Source organism: Dipodomys ordii, unplaced genomic scaffold (genome assembly GCF_000151885.1).
Source record: "Dipodomys ordii isolate 6190 unplaced genomic scaffold, Dord_2.0 Scaffold167, whole genome shotgun sequence".
NCBI classification, from domain to species: domain Eukaryota; kingdom Metazoa; phylum Chordata; class Mammalia; order Rodentia; family Heteromyidae; genus Dipodomys; species Dipodomys ordii.
This window is the reverse complement of record NW_012267383.1, coordinates 159,519-178,103: the sequence shown is the minus strand read 5'-3', so window position 1 is coordinate 178,103 and position 18,585 is coordinate 159,519. Positions and strand designations below refer to the sequence as shown.

The window sequence follows — 18,585 nt, the reverse complement described above, 5'->3', positions numbered from 1 at the left end:
TGGTGCTGGGGAATCGAACCCAGGGCCTCATGCAAGGCAAGTGCTCTACCACTGAGCCACCTTTCCAGCCCATGGTTAACTTCTTATGAAGAAGATGTAAACAGTTAAAAATTTCTGTTAAAAAAATGTTACATGTAAAACACATTATGGAGCCTGTGGAACTCACAGGTTTTTACCAGCTTGAGGGTATGCATGAAGTGCTTTCATTGTAGGAGCAACTTTTGCTTTAATTCACTTTTCTACTGTATTTGATGCTGCCTATAAGAGATCCATTATCCTCACATCATTCCATACAACCGGCCCCCCAGTACATGTTGAATGATCCTTGCAGCTTATATGAGTTTGATAATACAAGCAAATTGCAATAGTGAGCAGTTGGTCAGTCTATTAAATTAACTTGGCTGTCATCACTTTCTAGGAAATAGTTTAGAATTAAGAATACTTCTGGGGGGCTGGAAAGCTGGCTCAGTGGTAGAGCGCTTGCCTTGCATGCATGAAGCCCTGGGTTCGGTTCCTCAGCACCACATAAGCAGAAAAAGCTGGAAGTGGAACTGTGGCTCAAGTGGTAGAGTGCTAGCCTTGAGCTGAAGAGCTGAGGGACAGCACTCAGGCCCAGAGTTCAGGACCCATGACCAGGAAAAAAAAAAGAATACTTCTGGGGCTGGGCACTGGTGGCTCATGCCTGTAATTCTAACTATTTCCAGGAGGCTGAAATCTGAGGGTCAAGTGATGTTTTAAAGCCAGCTAGAGCAGGAAAGACTCTTAGTTTCAATTAACCACCAGAAAAACTGGAAGTAGAGCTGTGGCTCAAAGTGGTAGAGCACTAGCCTTGAGCAAAAAGAGTTCAGGGACAGCACTCAGGCCCTGAATTCAAGCCCTATGACCCCCCCACCAAAAAAAAAACCTTTTGGTTGTTTTAAAAATAATTTTTATGGGGGCTGAGAAGGTGGCTCAGTGGTAGAGCGCTTGCCTTGCATGCATGAGGCCCTCGGTTCAATTTCTCAGTACCACGTACACAGAAAAAGGCAGAAGTGGCGCTGTGGCTCAAGTGTTAGAGCGCTAGCCTTGAGCTGAAGAGCTGAGGGACAGCACCCAGGCCCACAGTTCAGGCTCCACGACCGGACCCAAAAAAAAAAAATCATTTTTATTACTGTATATTAATTGTATGAAATGGTTCCTTTTGGGCAGTACTGGGGTTTGATCCTAATTAGGGCCTGAGCTTTTAGGCAGACACTCTGTTAAACCACACCACTAGACTTTTGTTTTTGTTGTTGTTCATATCTTTGACAGAACCTCAATTCCTGCCAAATGCTGGGTCTTCCTGTTAGGCTTCTCTTGGTTGGATAAGTGGGTGGGTGTCACCAGGTCTAGCTCTCCTTTTGGGTATTGTGGACTTTTCTGCCGGGTTTGGCGTGGAACCACTGTCCTCCCAATCTCAGTCTGTATGGAGCTAGTATTATAGGTTTTTGAGTCACTGGCACTGGGCTCAAAAAACATTTAAAAAACAGCAATCTCAACCTCAGATACTTCCTCAAGGAACGGTTTTGTTAGCGAGTTGTCTTGCAGTTACACACGTGCAGACGAGCAACTTTAAAGCTTTCACTTAAAATTCTGCACGGAGTGCTGAAGGCTAATGTTTCTCATTTATGACAGGACAGTTGAAATCAGTCTTTCTTAGTGGGAAAGGGAAAGCTGTCCATTCATTTTCTCACTGGAGAATTCCTGGTATAGAGAGCCATCTATACCAGAAAACAATAGCCCACCTCATTGACGCATTGGTTCTTGAGGTATGCTGGGGCAGAAAGCAAGATGGAGAAGCACTGGGCTAAATGATTTATCTGCTTTAAAGTAGCATGGTGCCATGTGTCTTAACAATGAGAGTGTACAAGTCATGCCATACTTTCCAGACAAGATGACCATTTTTTAGTTGGCATCTCAATATTCTGATAATCACTTTTTTTTGTCTGCATTTTTATAGGAACAGAGAAGAAACAGGTTAGCAAGAGAATTGCCTTCAGCTGTATCACGGGACAAGGTAAAAAACAACAGCTTTTTAAAAGCATACTTCTAATTCCCAAAAATGGATTGTTAGTAAGCCTCAGAATATTACACAGTTGCAGAATCAACTTTGGTTGTGTAGCTGAAGAAAGGTATGTAAGTTTAACATAGACTGAATAATTTAAAGATAATTGTATTAGAATACACTGCAGTTAAGTTAGCTTAAAGATGCTTAGGAAGTATGAGGGCTTCCTTTAAAAAAAAATCATCAAAAGGTTTTTTTTTTTTTGACGAGGGAAGACTACTGTATGCACAGAACAGGTTTTAATTAATAATAAGTAGTTTGTGTATTAAAGTGTGTGTATATACAATCTGTTGCCTTGAATTCTTTGCCAGAAAAGATCTCATTCAGTGCCAAAAACAAAATGAAGCTTTTGGATTTTTCTTAGGTATTCATCTGAAGAAAACTTTTCACAAAGGTAGTGAGGCCGACTAGACCACTTTACCTGTCCCATAATTTTTGTTTTTCATGTATTTTAATATTGTTTCAGAGGGGAAACAGATCACATTGATCAATTGTTTGAGTACACTTTTGGCATCTTTGTTTTTGTTTTTATTTTTTTCCTGCATTTTTTACCCGTAGTCTTCTAAAGTTCCAAGTGCTTTGGCACCTGCCTCCCAGGAGCCCGCCCCTGCCGCTTCTGCCGAGGCTGATGGCAAGGTCTGTTCTAATTTTAATCTAAGCCTGCATGCCTGCTTGTTCGCTGCAACATAATCTTCTACAGACAGCACACTGAATAGAAGACTATTAATATGGGGTATTATGCTAAGGTTAAATCACTTGTCTAATTGAAGCTTTGAAATTCTATAACACTGCATTCTTTACAAATGTTGGCATGCTTTTGCTTGCAATGTAGAAGATGCACACACAAAAGAAGTAATTTAAAGAGGAAACTATCCTGCGTTTTTATTTTTAAGCCATTGGTATTTAAATTTTGCTTGTTAAATTGCATGTTTTAACATATCTTTTAACAGTTAATTCAGGAGAGCAGAAGAGAAACTAAAAATGTGAGTCTCTTGCTTCAGAATGGAAATACCTTTGGTTCTCACTGAAACACTGTCTTCAAAGTCATTGAAACTTGTTTGTACAGTGGCTTCACCAGTTCCTGTCTGTTATGTTCTTAATGTTCCTTTTATCTAACACATGTAAGGTGGCACTAACTGTTTTAACACTGTTTAATAACAATAGGCTTTCATACTGTTACCAAAATTAAAAACTGTTCTTGAAGGTAAGGAATTATGATTTCAGAGATGGAAATTGGCCGAGTGCTGGTGACTCATGCCTCTAATCCTGGTTAGTCAGGAGGCTAAGATCTGAGGATGGTGGCTCAGAGCCAGCTCAGGCAAGAAACAAGTCTTGAGACATTTATCTCCAATTAAGGACAATGCTGGAAGTGGGGCTCTGACTCAAGTGGTAGAGTGCTAGCCTTGAGTGAAAAAGGTAAGGGACAGCACCTGGCCCTGGGTTCAGGCTCTACTACCAGTATAAATTTTGGTAGGGATTTCACAGGTGGAAATTATACTTTTGAGCATTTCTGAGATCTGACCAGGACTCATGGATAATCCTCTAATGCTGCTTTATCATGCTACTCATTTGTGTGTGTGTGTCACTGTGAATATGTGCATTCCCTCACACTGGCTTTAAATGCTTACCTGAGCCAATTAAAACAAATGTGGACTGTGAGTTTAGACAGCTGTCAATTCCTGATGACCATTTCTGCAGGAATTTCTATGTTTGAACCAGTTTGTCCGGCATTTACCTCCTTTCCTTACTTAGTATGCAGACTTACGGTTGTAAATCTCATAGCCTTAAGAATGTTTTATTTTAATGCATGTACTGACAACCACTTAAGTCATCCATAGCACCCCTTGGAATGTGCTCATTCACTTCCTTAGGGTTTCACTCATCACTCATTCCCTTTTAACTCACGGATACATAGCTCACTTTTAACATATCAGAGGCAGATTTGGGCCAGTGGTTCAATTTGAAAATGATACCCAACACTGCCATTTTCTTATAACTACTGTAAAAGTAGTTAGTAACTGACTTTTGAAAGTGGTCCTAAAAACATCTTCAGTAACAGTCATTTTCTTTTTTGAGAAGTTAAGACTGTAATCAGTATCTCAGATAATAAAGTTGCAGTAGCACTAGCCTTGTTGTAATTAGGTATAGAGACCTGTATCATGGAACACGATATGAGAGTTGAACTTTTCAGGGTGAACTGAGACTGAGCTAAGTGGACAGCTCTAGGTGTCCTTGTGGGTGGCTTTAGCTTTGCCTGCAATCTAGTGGTTGAGGGGTGGGAGAACAGTAAATAATACAGGACCCGGAGGGCCTTCTCCACCCTCTCATTTCTGTAGCACAGGCTCCTGGGCATACAGTGCCACCCCCAGTCTCTCTGGGACCCTGCTGTCTGACCAAGCTCCAATGGGCATTGGGGTTCTTGGGTAATGTCAACTTCCATGGATAGTTGGTACAGGTGTTGGGAAACTATATTTACAGGTTGCATCAGGAGGTGGTGGGATTGGAGACAGTGGTCAAGAACCAGCAACAGGCAACTGGAGGGGAATGCTGAAAACTTCAAAAGCTGAAGAATTATTAGCTGAAGAAAAATCGAAGCCAATTCCAGTTATGCCAGCTAGCCCCCAAAAGGGCCATGCTGTCAACCTGCTGGATGTGGTAAGCCATGAGAATTGGGGTGATACTTCCCACATGATCAAGCTATGGGGAACACACTTGGGAAGAACTAAAGTCTTAGAAGCTTCACATTTTCCCCCTCTTGTGTTAGTCATTTTTCTTTTATTAACTGTTAAATGTCACTTTTCAATGTTCAATGTCACCATTTTAGAATGGCACAAGCAACATTTCCCCTTTGTCTCATTTAGCCAGTTCCTGTTGCACGAAAGCTTTCTGCCCGTGAACAGCGCGACTGTGAGGTTATTGAACGACTCATCAAATCCTATTTTCTTATTGTCAGAAAGAATATTCAAGACAGGTTCGTACTGTATAATACAGACAACAGATGGGTACACTGCTGGTTGAGTCCATGATCTGTTTTGATAACACTTATATTTAAAAGTTGTGTATGGGTTTGAAGTATGGCTAAAGTACTACAGCACCTACCTGGGAAACACAAGGTTGAGTTCTAGCCTCAGCTTCACTAAAAAGGGGGAGGGGTCATTTTTTGGTAACTGGCAGCAAGATTCAGTCTGTTATAACTAGGAACCACTGGGTATTAAGAATTGAATGGGCTTGGGAAGCATAGTGTGACAGAGGCGCTTGGAATATTTAAGAGTTAAAAAGAGTGGGTAGCAGTCATGGTAGTCTGTCTCTAATCCCAGCTACTAGGAAGATAGAGGATCAATGTCAGCCTAGGCAGTTAATGTTAAGACCCATATCTGAAGGACAGCCAAAGGACTGCAGAGAAGTAGCTCAAGTGGTAAGCCCTGAGTTCAATCCCCAAGTGTTTTCTTTTTCTTTTTTTTGAATAGCTGAGGAACTCAAAAGCCTGGGGCTTGAACTCTGGATATCATCCTGTAGCTTTTTCACTCTAAGCTTGAGCCACAGCTCCACTTCCCTTCCAGCTTATTGGTTAATTAGAAGTCTCAAACTTTTTTGCCTGGGCTAGCTTTGAACCATGATCCTGCCTCCTGAGTAGGTAGGATTACGTGGCTTTGAGCTTTTGATCCTCCTAACCCTACAGTGTGCTGGAAGTAGTCATATACCGCCACTAAGAAGTTTTTTTAACCTTTAATAATTCTGGCTAGGTAACAAATGACTTACCTTTTTAATTACTTGATAAATGTCTCTCATGTGTGTATTGCCTGTAGTTTCTTCTCCCATGTTCATTACAGTGTTATTTCATGCAGTAGTAGGGAGAAGAAAATTTAGATGTGTAAAGTGATGTATTAGAAAAAACATTTTATGGGCTGGGAAGGTGGCTCAGTGATAGAGCACTTGCCTTGTACAGGGCCCTGGGTTCCATTCCTCAGCACCACATAAGCAGAAAAAGCTGCAAGACAGCGTCCAGGCCGAGTTCAAGTCCCACAACTGACCAAAAAAAAATCTTATCCAATTTGTGGTAACCTGTTAGTAGGTAAGAGAAACTTCATTGTACCAAGGAATAAAAAGCCAGATGGGATAGGCACTGGTGGCTCATGCCTGTAATCCTAGCTACTCAGGAGGCTGAGATCTGAGGATCTCAGTTCAAAACCAGCCCAGGTAGGAAAGTCCGAGAGACTCTTACCTCCAGTTAACCACCAGAAAACTGGAAATGGTGCTATGGCTCAAGTAGTAGTGTTCACTTTGAGCTGAAGAGCTCAGGCCCAGAATTCAAACCCCACGACCAACAAGAAACACACACACACACAAAAGCTAGATGGCCTGATACTTTTATGTGGAATGTTGTAGAACCAGTTACCACCAGACTTTTAACTTGCAGCAGAAACTAAAGAGAAAAAAAAAAAAAACGGCTTTTCCAGACCTTAGGCTTTGTTTACTCCAAGCCAGGCACTGGTGGCTCACGCTTAGCAACTCAGGAGGCTGGGATCTGAGGGTCACAGTTTAAAGCCAGCCTAGGCAAGAAAATCTGAGACTGTTTTGAAACCCCAGAAGTGTGACCAAGCGGTAGAGTGCCAGACTTTTAACAAAAAGCTCAGGAACAGGTGTCCAGCCCCAAGGTTCAAGCCCCAGTACTGGCAAAAAATTTAAAAAATCTACAGGTAAGTGCAGGGATTCTGCACCTATCAGTGTCAGCAGAAGCTGCTAGCTTGCCCTCACCCTGACTTGTCACCTGAGAATCTACTGGCTCTGGACATTGGTATATGACTTTGGGGGGGGGTGAGGGGAGGGGGTCCAGTCGTGAGGCCTGAACTCTGGGCCTGGGCACTGTACCTCAGCTCTTCAGCTCAAGGCTAGTGCTCTACCACTTGAGCCACAGTGCCGTTTCTGGCTTTTTTCTTACGTGGTGCTGAGGAATCGAACCCAGGGCCTCAGGCATGCAAGGCAAGCGTTCTACCACTGAGCCACCTTCCCAGCACCTGGTATCTGCTTATCCTAATTTCTCTGGAGGCTGTCGGCTGGGGCAGGAAAAGTCTGTGACAAACTATTCTCAGACTAACCATCAAAAAAGCAGGAAGAAAAAGGGCACCAGTGGCTCATGCCTTTAATCTTAGCTTCTCAGGAGGCTGAGATCTAAGGATCAAGGTTTAAAGCCAGCCAGGGCAGCAAAGTCTGTGAGACTCTTATCTCCAGTAAACCACCAGAAAACCAGAAGTGGCGCTGTGACTCAAGTGGTACTACATCAGTACCTGTCATAGCTAATCAGTATTAAAATAAATATGAATATGCTGTATATTGTGTGCCCATTCACCAGTACTTGGATGTTTGAGCTTTCTTGCATTTTGGACTATTACAAAGTTCATTACTGAGATTTAATAAATATATGGGATGGGATACTGATAAATGAGATGAAGGTAAAATAAAATACCAAAATTAAACAGGGCCCCTAGTTTAAGCCCCAGGACTGTTCAAATTATTTAGCTTTATAACTTTGTCTTGCAGTGTGCCAAAGGCAGTAATGCACTTTTTGGTTAATCATGTGAAAGATACTCTCCAGAGTGAGTTAGTAGGACAATTGTACAAGTCCTCCTTACTGGATGACCTTCTGACTGAATCTGAGGATATGGCACAGCGGAGGAAAGAAGCAGCTGATATGCTAAAGGTATTATTCCAACTTTTATACTTGGGGTATCAAAAAGTTTTAGATTAATTCTGATTCTTGTGTTTTCTAGTCTTTATATTTCTAGGTTTTTCTTTCTGTTAGTACTTGACTAAATATGTTCCTAGCTACTCAGATAATCTTAGGTACTCAGGGTAATCCTACTAAAGATAATCCTAGCTACTCAGGAGGACTTCCTGGTAGGAAATTTCTTGAGACTCATTTTGGAAGTAGAACTATGTATGGCACAAGTGGTAAAGTGCTAGCTAGCCTGGAGCAAAAAGCTGAGGGACAGAGCCTAGGAACAGCACCCAAAAATAAATTATGTACAAAGTCAACATAAAAAATTGGGAGAAATTTCTCCACAGAATTCAGATTCATGTAATCATTTTTTACTTCCTTCTATGCAGGCATTACAAGGAGCTAGTCAAATTATTGCTGAAATCCGAGAGACTCACCTCTGGTGAAGAGATGTATATGAAACAGACTTTTCGGCTCAAAACGTGCTAGTTACTGCCTACTTGAGTAGAATTGTATGAACTGTGTTTCGCAACGGTATGAATCTGCTCATGTGAAGATTGGCTATATAAATGAGAAGTGTACCTTGCATTACAGAACAAATCACACATTTAATCCAGATAATAAATGGCTGTTTCTATAAAGTTTTCCCGTATACATACATATATATATATATGTATATATGAAGTCTGTCTTGTGACAGTTTCATCTGAACTTAAGAGACCTATCCATGTTCTAGTTGTACAAAGTTTGCCTGTGAGGAAGATGACCTGTGTAAGCTTGTTCGTCTTAAAGCTGCTACATAGTCCTTCAGGAAGACAATGCACATACTATACAACTGGCTGTGAAAGGTGAGGGCTGGCAATCTCCTCAGTCACTGACCGTCATTGTACAGTTTAAATCTCTGCAATTGTAGTTAGCAAACTGAAGGCACACATGGATCTGGAGCCCTGGTGGAGAGTGGATTCAAATTCACTCTCACACTTCAACCTGAAAGCAAGCATTAGGGACTTCCTGCATTAAAAACAGTAGGGCTTGGTAATGATAGCCAGTTCACTCTGCAAATCCCAAAATAGTAAATCAGATATATCCATACAATGGTCACCTTCTCATGTTCTGAGATTGCCTTTATGTGGGAATTCAAATCCAGTTTATTCACTGTATTAGCTGGTAGTAGCTACCAACTACATTAGCAGTGACTGGGGAATACCAGCCAAGCTTGGTTCTTCAGAGAAAAACACCCAGACGCCCACGCGCACGCGCGCGCATACACACACACACACAGTGACTACATTGCATTCAGAAGGTGGAGCTGTTTGCAACACCATACATACACATTAAGAAAATTATGTATCATGAACACAACTTTCCAAGTTTTTATGAAGGATTTTGTTAGAGAAAACATGAACAGCTTATGGTCCCCATTTACCAAGAAATAACTGGTTCCAAGTGATCTCAAACACAGAAAGCCCAAACAAGTCTGATAGGACATCTTTGAATCCATTCAGTGAATGCATGCTGCCAAAATGTTGGCATGCACACACACAAAACCAGCTTTGAAAGTGGAGCTACCCGTGACTTCTCTCAGATGGACCAGACGATTTACCATAGCAGCCTTTTGAGTTTACAACAAAAATTTACAATGCGCCTCTTTTCTTTTCTGCCCATCACATTTCAAGTTCAAGATGTAAGCTTTCAAAACATGCTGGGCACCTGCTGGTACTACACACTGTACAAACCAGAAGCAAGAAATTTCAAGAACACCGGCCTTGCTGGTTCTTAAAAGTGTGAGGTGGAAATGATCTCCGGCATATTTATAATACTGTATGTTCTTGCTATGTAAATAAAATTGCTGGTATAGAATGACATTCAAGTTTGTCAATAAATGAATTCCTCTTAACATGTCTCAGAAGCATTTAAATGAACTTATAACTTTACTTTGTGCCACTCTGATTTTCTGGTGGTTAATTGCAGGTGAGAGTCTCACCAGGACTTTCCTTCCCAGGCTGGTTCTGGATCCTCAGGTCTCAGCCTCTTATCTCGGACTACAGACATGAGCCACAAGTGTTTCAGTACCCACTAGTTTAGCTCATCCTGTATCAAAAACTTTTATGACTACCTTTTCTAGAAATCTTACAATTCACTGAGGTATCCTTGCATACATTTCTGCATATGAAGTAGTAAGCTATACTGCTGCTTGTAGGAAAATGGGTCATTTTCTGCAATTCACTTGATCCTCAGGAAAACAGGATTGTTAGTACCTTTATTTTTCAAATGTGCAATCAGTTCTGGAGACTTAATTTGCAAACTATGTACAGCTGAACAAATCTGATTACAGATCTTTTAGGTTTGACCTGAAAACTTTATTTCCAGTCCTGAACTCAGGGTCTTGAACTCAGGGTCTGGGCAATGTCTCTGAGCTGCTTTTGCTCAAGGCTAGAATTCTACCACTTGAGCCACAGCCACATCTGGCCTTTTCTGTGTATGTGGTACTAAGGAACCAAACCCAGGGCTTCATGCGTGCTACGCACATTCCCAGCCCAAATGAATCTCTTTTGTTGTCTCATGATTGCATAGCTGGTGAAATACTTTTGTTTCTTTGATTCCTTTTTAGTCCAACTCTGGTTATAAGCTTGCTGAAGGACAAAAGATAAATTTCTGAATTGATAAAATATTTCTACTATAGGAATCTAGTCAAGAAACTCATGTAATATCTAATGGTAACTGTGACCTCATCTAACTTTTTTTGGGGGGGGGTACGGTCGAGGGGCCTGAACTCTGGGCCTGGGTGCTGTCCCTCAGCTCTTCAGCTCAAGGCTAGCACTCAGTTACCATTTGAGCCTCAGTGCCACTTTCGGCTTTTTTCTTTTTTGCTTATGTGGTGCTGAGGAATTGAACCCAGGGCCTCAGGCATGCAAGGCAAGCGCTCTACCACTGAGCCACTTTCCCAGCCCCCTCATCTAACTTTTTAAGAACTATTTTCTTGTTAAAAGTTAAAGACATTTACGTTCCCAAGAATATATCATTTTTTTCCTCCATCGATTATATTTAAATATTCTTAAGTTGTATATTTCAGATTTAATTTACTTCATAGATTTTCTGAGCACAACTGCATTCACAGGTAAAACATCATGATTATTTGTTTGCCCATTCTTCTCTCTTTTCTTTCCCAAATAACCTCCTTCAGGTATGGTTCAAGGTAGAATTTATCCTCTTCATATTTTGTCCACTGCTCCTTAGGCAAGATGCCTCGTGGTAAGGCCCAGAGCTCTCTTGATCCGAGACATCCTGCCATAAAGTTTCTCAGGAAGCCTTCTATGGCTTCTTTTACATCTTCGGTCTCGTGTATGGTATCATCTCTCATTAACCCCAGTTTGTTGAATTCTGCAGCAATGTAATACCATTTTCGAACACCAGCCACCATTCAAGGCTGAAACAGCAGACCTGCCCGCCATTGTGACTCAAGAACGAAGCGAGGCAGAACATACCATTTCTAATACAGAAGCGCAGCTAGATTTTAGCCTGAGAGTGATCTGAACCTAGCAAGATGCTCTACCATTTAGCCACAGCTCCAGCACAGCATGGCTAATTATAAAAGAACCATAGAACATAGTGAAATGAGTGAGCTCTATAACGCAGTAAATGTGTATCAGTTCCGTGCCTGTCACTATCACTCCCACAAGGAGGATAGGACAGAAAAGACAATCCGGGAGGATTTTCTTAAGTTTAACCTTGGAAATCATGGTTTTATACAAGTCAATTATCTGCCAAGAAATAAATCATTAAATAAAAAACCTTATTAACAAGTCCTTAAAAAATAATTTACTCACATTCTCAGGCCTAGTGTATTCTTCATTCTATTTTGTACTGAACCAAACCAAGTATTTTAAGAATGAAGTTAAGCCAAGTGCCTGTGGCTCATGCCTGGAATCTTAGCTATTGAGGAAGCTGAGATTTGAGGATTGTGGTTCACAGACAGCCTGGGCAAGAATGTCTAAGGTATGAGACTCTTACCTCTGATGAACTTCCAAAAGGTCAGTAGAGTTGCGGCTCAAGTGGAAGAGTGATAGCCTTAAGCATGAAAGCTTGGGGACAGTATTAAGGCCCAGAATTCAAATCCCAGGGCCAGCAAACCCCCACACACACAAAAAAAAAGCCAGATGTTTCTCTGGAGTCTGAGAAGCCCAGGAAGGAAAGTCCATGAGACTCATCTCCAATTAATCACATAGTAAACAGACCTGTAGTCCAAGTGGTAAGGCATAACTCTTCAACAAAAAGTTTAGGGACAGCTCCCAGGCCCTGAATTCAAGTCTCAGGATGAGCATGTCTGAACAGCCAAAAACAGAATTTTTATAACTGAAGCCACTTTATAATGTAGAAATTTCTTTTCCCTATTTTAAGTAAAGAAAGTCCATTCTTAAGAATATGTTGTCCAACAACTAAAACACACTCAGGATTTGTTACCGGTCTGTGATTGATACTGACTCCGCCTTCTGTTATCATCCGATACCTAAAAACAGAAATGCTTAGTTATTAGAGGAAACACTTTCTCCTCCTCCAAAAGATACTACTTCACAACTTTAAAGCTTTTCAGTTGAAACCACTTAGTACAGTGTGTGTGCGCCCAAGCACTCAGTGTGGTGTGTGTGCACGCATGCACTGGTACTAGGTTTGAACTACTGGCATTTTCACTCGAGCACTTGAGCCACACCTCCTGCTTGTGGCTGCTAACTGGACATGAGTCTTACACTTTCTTGCCTGGGCTGGCTTTGCACTGAGATCCTCAGATGTTTCCATCCTCAGTAGCTAGGATTATAGGTGTGAGCTACCAGTACCTGGCAGCTGTATTTCTTACCTTCATGTTCACAATTAGATTTTCTTGCCTTTAATAACCTTCCAATAGAGCAAATATAAGGGAACGTAGTGACTTTTCTATTGGGTAGAGAGAAAGAGCTGGGCTATCTCACAACCTATTCACAGATCTATTCACAGTAGAGTGTTTCTCACCCACCTTAAGAAAAATCAAAGAAAAGAAACTTGTAAAAACCAAAGAGGTATTGGGCACTGGTCACACCTGTAATCCTAGTTACTAAGAAGGCTGAGATTTGAGGACTGAGGTTCAAAGCCAGCACAGGCAGGCAAGTTTGTGAGACTTACCTCCAATTAAACACAAAAAGCCAGAAGTGGAGTTGTGGCTCAAGTTTTAGAGTGCTATCCCTGAGCATAAAAGCTCAGTGACAGCTTTCAGGCCAGGCCCTGAATTTAAGCCCCAAGACCAGAACAAAAACACAAAACAAAAGAAACAAACAAAAAAACCATACAACCAAAAACCTCATCAACACCAAAACTGTGTTTTTTTAAATTTAATTTTATTTTTTTTGGGGTCCGGTCGTGGGGCCTGACTGTGGACCTGGGCGCTGTCCCTCAGCTCTTCAGCTCAAGGCTAGCCCTTTACCACTAGAGCCACAACGCCACTTCCGGCTTTTTTTCTTTTTGCTTATGTGGTGCTGGAGAATCGAACCCAGGGCCTCATGCATGTAAGGCAAGTGCTCTACCACTGAGCCACCTTCCCAGCCCAACACCAAGACTTTGTATTTATGGACAAGAAGTACACTGTTCAGTTCCAGAGTGTTAACATTTTGTTAACGTATACAGATCAACCCTATTTAGTTGACACAATGTAAGAAAATGATGAGTGTTCCTTAAGAATACTAATACTGGCTAAATCTGGGATACTTAAAAGTTGGGGCAAAATTCAGCAAATACATCATTAAAACAATTCATAAAGGAAAAATGCTTCCCCAGTGAATTCTTTTTGTGCCACTCTAGGATCTTGAACTCAGGGCCTGGGCATGCTGGCACTGTTAAGGAGTTTTTTTTGCTCAAGGCTAGTGCTCTACCACTTTGAGCCACAGCTCCAATTCCAGTTTTCTGGTGGTTAACTGGAGAGAAGAGTCTTACAGGCTTTCCTGCTTGGTCTGGCTTCAAACTGCAATCCTTAGATCTCAGGCTCCTAAGTAGCTAGGGATTACAGGTGTGAGCTACCAGCACCAGGCTGTGAAGAAAACCCTTAAAGTATGGGCTGGGAAGGTGGCTCAGTGGTAGAGTACTTGCCTTGCATGCATGAGGCCCTGGGTTTGATTCCTCAGCACCACATAAGCAGAAAAAAACAGAAGTGGCTCTGTGGCTTAAGTGGTAGAACACTAGCCTTGAGCTGAAGAGCTGAGGGACAGCGCCCAGGCCCAGAGTTCAGGCCCCACAACTGACCCCCAAAAAAAAAAAACAAAAAACCTTAAAGTCAATGACTCACTGTTGAAAGTATATGACAGCAGCCTCAAAGTCAGTGACTACTAAATAAATCAGCCTATCTGGGAGTCAGTTACACGAAGTATACCCACAAGGCAACAATGGGCTTTCTTTACATATATGCATTTGAGGGCTCTTTACAACAGAGGCAATCAATCCAAAACAACTGGAAGAGAACAAAGTATAGCAAATATCATTCACCACAGTAACAATGGCAGATGATGTGTGCTAAAACTCCCATAGATGAGGCACCCAAGGTCTTCAACTTTTCTCTCAACCTATCACTATTCAGTTATAAATGGATGAACACCAATTATATGCCAAATTATTTCTAGTACAGCAAAAGTATATGCCCTGAAGCCAGGCACCAATGGCTCATACCTATAATCCTAGCTAGTCAGGAAGCTGAGATCTGAGGATTTCAGTATGAAACCAACCCAGGCAAGAAGGTGAAACTCATGAGACTCATCTCCAATTATCTACCAAAAAAGCTGGAAGGGGCACTGTGGCTGAAGTGGCAAATCACTAGTCTTGAGCAGCTCCAGGACAGTGTCCAGACCTTGAGTTCAAACCCAAGACCAATGTACACTCACACTCCCACCAAGTATATGCACTAATAACAAAACTGAGCAATTAAAACAGTCTATTTCCTGAAAAAGAAATATGCAGTTCTCTAGGGAAATACTTCATATTTTATAAGCCTTAGCATGCTATATCAGGCTAATTTCATTTTCAGAACTTCAAATCATATTTAAAATATACTGGGAGCCAGATGCTGGTGGCTCAAGCCTAAAATCAATTCTAGCTACTTAGGAAACTGAGCTCTGACGATCATGGTTCGAAGCCAGAGGGGGCAGGAAAAGTCTATGTGACTCTTATCTCCAATAAACCATCAAAAAGCTGGAAGTGGAGCTATGGCTCAAGTGGTATAGGGTTAGCCTAGAGCAAGAAGCTCATGAACAGTGCCCAAGCCTTGAGTTCAAGTCACAGAACACCAAGAAAACAACAAAAAATATATATACTATGGTACTGAACATAGGTCCTACTGGCTCACACTGCTGCTTAGGAGGCTGAGATCTGAGGATGGTTGTTTGATGCCAGCCCAGGCATCAAACATGTGCAAAGACTTTTATCTCCAATTAACCATGAAAAAACTAGAAGTGGAACAGTGGCTCAAGTGGTAGAACACCAGCCTTGAATGAAAAAGCTAAGGGACAATAGCACCCAGACCCTGAGTGCAAGTCCCCAGTATTGTAATTCACAGGAAGTTTAAGGGATTTTCAACAATAAGTACTGTTTCCACTTCATTCACGGACTAAACTAACTTCTACAAGAGATGCCACTAAAGCCTTCTCCAGAAAGCACTCTCTCTGGGAGCATGTGGTACAAATTTTAACACCCAGTATGAACCAAGGAGATAAATCATCTCACCCCCGGGGACCATCTGGAATGGCTTTTGCTTTGCGACACGTGTCCAGGACACTTGTTCCAGGGTCAAGAACTAACTCTGAAAAGGAAGCTTCTTTAAACAACTCTTTTAACTCTTCATCCGACATGACCTCCAGTGCATCGATGCTGCTATTATACAGGGCATGCGTACACCTGGAAAACATTTTAAAGGCCACAGCAGGTAAGTATGTAATGGTAAATGCTCACACCCATTGACCAAGTGTGGAGGGTCCATTATGTTCCATACATAAAGTTACTCAAAGATCTTCACCTAACTTGTGTATTCACAAGATCATTTTCCTACCTCCCCCAAAAAACACATAAAGCACTAAAGTCAAATGTTGGCAATCTTATTCAATAATTAAATGGCAAGATAATCACAAAACAGCATAGCTCCCAATATTCTCAAGTCTATGAGAGAGAAACCATTCTGAAGGTCACCTCTTGGCAGAATCCAGCCCTTCCTGTCCATGAACCAGCTTTGTCACTTCTGCAGCAAGTCGTTTCTGAGCACCTCGCTTTTCTGGTTCTGTGGTGTGCAGCTGCATAATGTGATCGATCTCTGGAAGGGGCAGAAAAGTGAAGAGCTTCAGGTACCTTCAGGAGAAGAAAAGTGTTACACAGTTATCACACATTTATCTCCAGCCTCCTCACACTTTTAAACTTTTTTCCCCCTTTCTTTTTTGTGCAGATCCTGGGGCTTGAACTTAGGGCTTTCCCTCTTGCTTTTCCACTCAAAGCTAGCTAGCACTCTATCACTTAAGCCACAGCTCCACTTTTGCCTTTTAGGTGGTTAAATTTGAGATAAAAGTCTCACAGATTTTCCTGCCTGGGCTGGCTTCAAACTGTGATCTTCAGATAGCAGTATCCTGAGTGGCTAGGACTGGTATGAGACACCGGTGCCCAACTAAACTATATCTTTATTATTATTTTTTGGGTCTGGTCATGGGGCCTGAACTCTGGGCCTCGGCACTGTCCCTCAGCTCTTCAGCTTAAGTCTAGCACGCTACCACTTGAGCCTTAGCACCACTTCCAGCTTTTTTTCCTGCTTATGTGGTGCTGAGGAATTGAACCCAGGGCCTTAGGCATGCAAGGCAAGCGCTCTACCACTGAGCCACCTTCCCAGCCCCTAAACTGTATTTTTAAATCTGAAAAATAAACACGCAGAAGGTACTGCCAATAAATACACTATTCAGATTGAAGATATTCCTTTTTCTTGTGCTATCAGTATTAGAGTTTGAACACTGGACCATACACTCTTCCTTAGCTTTTCCATTCATGGCAAGTGCTCTGGCACTTGAGCCACACCTGCACCTCTGGATTTTTGCTGGTTAATGGGAGCTAAGAGTCTCAGACTCTCCTGCCCTGGTTGACTTTGAGCCTTGATCCTCAGATTTCAGCTCAGAGTCCTGAGTAGCTAGGATCACAATCATTGAGCCTCCAGCAAGTACTACTATTTTTTTCTTTAATCACATTTGGCTTTGAGCTTTCTTTTCTAAAAGCAGAGAAATGGTATAAACACACAGCCCTGTCCCTGTCCCATTCCCTTCCTGGCCCCTACAGATAACCACTAATCTAAATTTGTTTCCATCCTTCTCAAGGATGTTTGTATACTTTGGTGTGTACCTATTAAAAAAGAAAAAGCATTATTTAAAAACAGAAACAGTATTCCATACCTTTTCTTTGGTAATAGGACTTGAACTCTGGGCCTGGGCACTGTCCCTCAGCTCTTCAGTTTAAGGATAGCACTTTACCACTTGAGCCACAGCACGTTTTTGGTGGTTTCTTGGAAATAAGAGTCTCACGGACTTCCCTGCCTGGGTTGGCTTTGAACCATCCTCAGATCTCAGCCCCTTGAGTAGCTAGGATTACAGGTGTGAGCCACCAGCACCCAGCTCATACCTTCTTAAGATTCTTTGGTAAAATTTAACAGGTTGAAACAAGTACATTGAAGGAGTAAGGAAGAGTATGGAGGCGGCCAGACTGATTGGAATTACATTGTATACTTGTGTTTAAATGTCACAATGAAATCTTCCCTGTATAACTAATGTAGCCAATGAAAAAAATAAACAAGTATATCATATACTTACATTGTCACTATGAGGCAAACACCTATGTAACCACCACCACCTTGGTTAAGAAAATCATTAGCATTCATAATCCCACCTACTCAGAAGGCTAAGATCTGAGGATCAAGGTTCAAGGCTGTCCGAGGGAAACAAATCCTTGGGACTTCTCCAATTAACCACGAGAAAGCCAGAAGCGGAGGTCTGGCTCAAGTGATAAAGAGTATCAGCCTTGAGTAGAAAAGCCAAGCAAGAAGGCAAGGCCCCCGAGTTCAAGTCTCAGTACTGATGTATTAAAAGTAATTAGAAAGGGTACAGAGATTCACTGACTAAAACAGTTATCATGAGGGTTGGTGGCATGGCTCACAGAGTAAAACTATCCAGCAAATGCAAAGCCCTGAGTTCAAACCCCTGTACTACACAAACAAAACAATAAAAACAATGTAACAAGCACATATTACTTTTTCACAGCCAGCTCTTAAAAACTCACCTTTCTACACAATCATCTTGCTGTCTGACAAAGAATTGATACAATTCAAAAGGAGAGGTTCTGTCTCTGTTCAGCCACAGGGCATTGCCAGCTGATTTTCCTAGCTTTGCACCGGTTGTGCTGGTAATCAGAGGGACCGTGATTCCAAACACGTCTTCTCCAGTCACCCTGTGCAAAGAGAATTTCATGATACAATTCAAGCATGAGTACCAGCAGATCCCGCCACCACCCTGCGCCAGTTCACTCCAGTTATCTGCTGCAACGAAGGCCTTGGCCTTGCAGCTGGGTCCTGGTGGCTCACACCTGTAATCCCAGCTCCTCAGGAAGCTGAGATCTGAGGATCTTAGTCAAATCCGGCTCAACCAGGAAAAGTCTGAAACATTTTTTTTTTGGGGGGGGGGTCCAGTCATGGGGCCTGAGAGCTGTCCCTCAGCTCTTCAGCTCAAGGCTAGCCCTCTACCACTTGAGCCACAGCGCC

General features: G+C 42.0%; 2 protein-coding genes and 1 pseudogene across 2 annotated transcripts in view; 1 reads left to right on the top strand and 2 right to left on the bottom strand.

Annotated features, from left to right (window-relative positions):
* Window positions 1–9,696, top strand: part of Dnm1l (dynamin 1-like) — a 44,628-nt gene extending 34,932 nt beyond the window's left edge. The window contains exons 14-20 of the mRNA XM_013033409.1: window positions 1,979–2,035; window positions 2,642–2,719; window positions 3,034–3,066; window positions 4,562–4,738; window positions 4,945–5,054; window positions 7,622–7,781; window positions 8,189–9,696. Of these exons, the coding sequence (XP_012888863.1) occupies window positions 1,979–2,035; window positions 2,642–2,719; window positions 3,034–3,066; window positions 4,562–4,738; window positions 4,945–5,054; window positions 7,622–7,781; window positions 8,189–8,245 (672 nt within the window). The 3' untranslated portion in view covers window positions 8,246–9,696. The remainder of the gene's footprint in view (window positions 1–1,978; window positions 2,036–2,641; window positions 2,720–3,033; window positions 3,067–4,561; window positions 4,739–4,944; window positions 5,055–7,621; window positions 7,782–8,188) is intronic.
* A 1,000-nt stretch (window positions 9,697–10,696) lies between these two features.
* On the bottom strand, window positions 10,697–11,768 carry LOC105998641 (annotated as a pseudogene).
* A 215-nt stretch (window positions 11,769–11,983) lies between these two features.
* Window positions 11,984–18,585, bottom strand: part of Yars2 (tyrosyl-tRNA synthetase 2, mitochondrial) — an 8,983-nt gene continuing 2,381 nt past the window's right edge. Inside the window, exons 2-5 of the mRNA XM_013033408.1 lie at window positions 18,108–18,275; window positions 15,993–16,148; window positions 15,534–15,704; window positions 11,984–12,306 (exon numbers count right to left, since the gene is read on the bottom strand). Of these exons, the coding sequence (XP_012888862.1) occupies window positions 12,147–12,306; window positions 15,534–15,704; window positions 15,993–16,148; window positions 18,108–18,275 (655 nt within the window). The 3' untranslated portion in view covers window positions 11,984–12,146. The remainder of the gene's footprint in view (window positions 12,307–15,533; window positions 15,705–15,992; window positions 16,149–18,107; window positions 18,276–18,585) is intronic.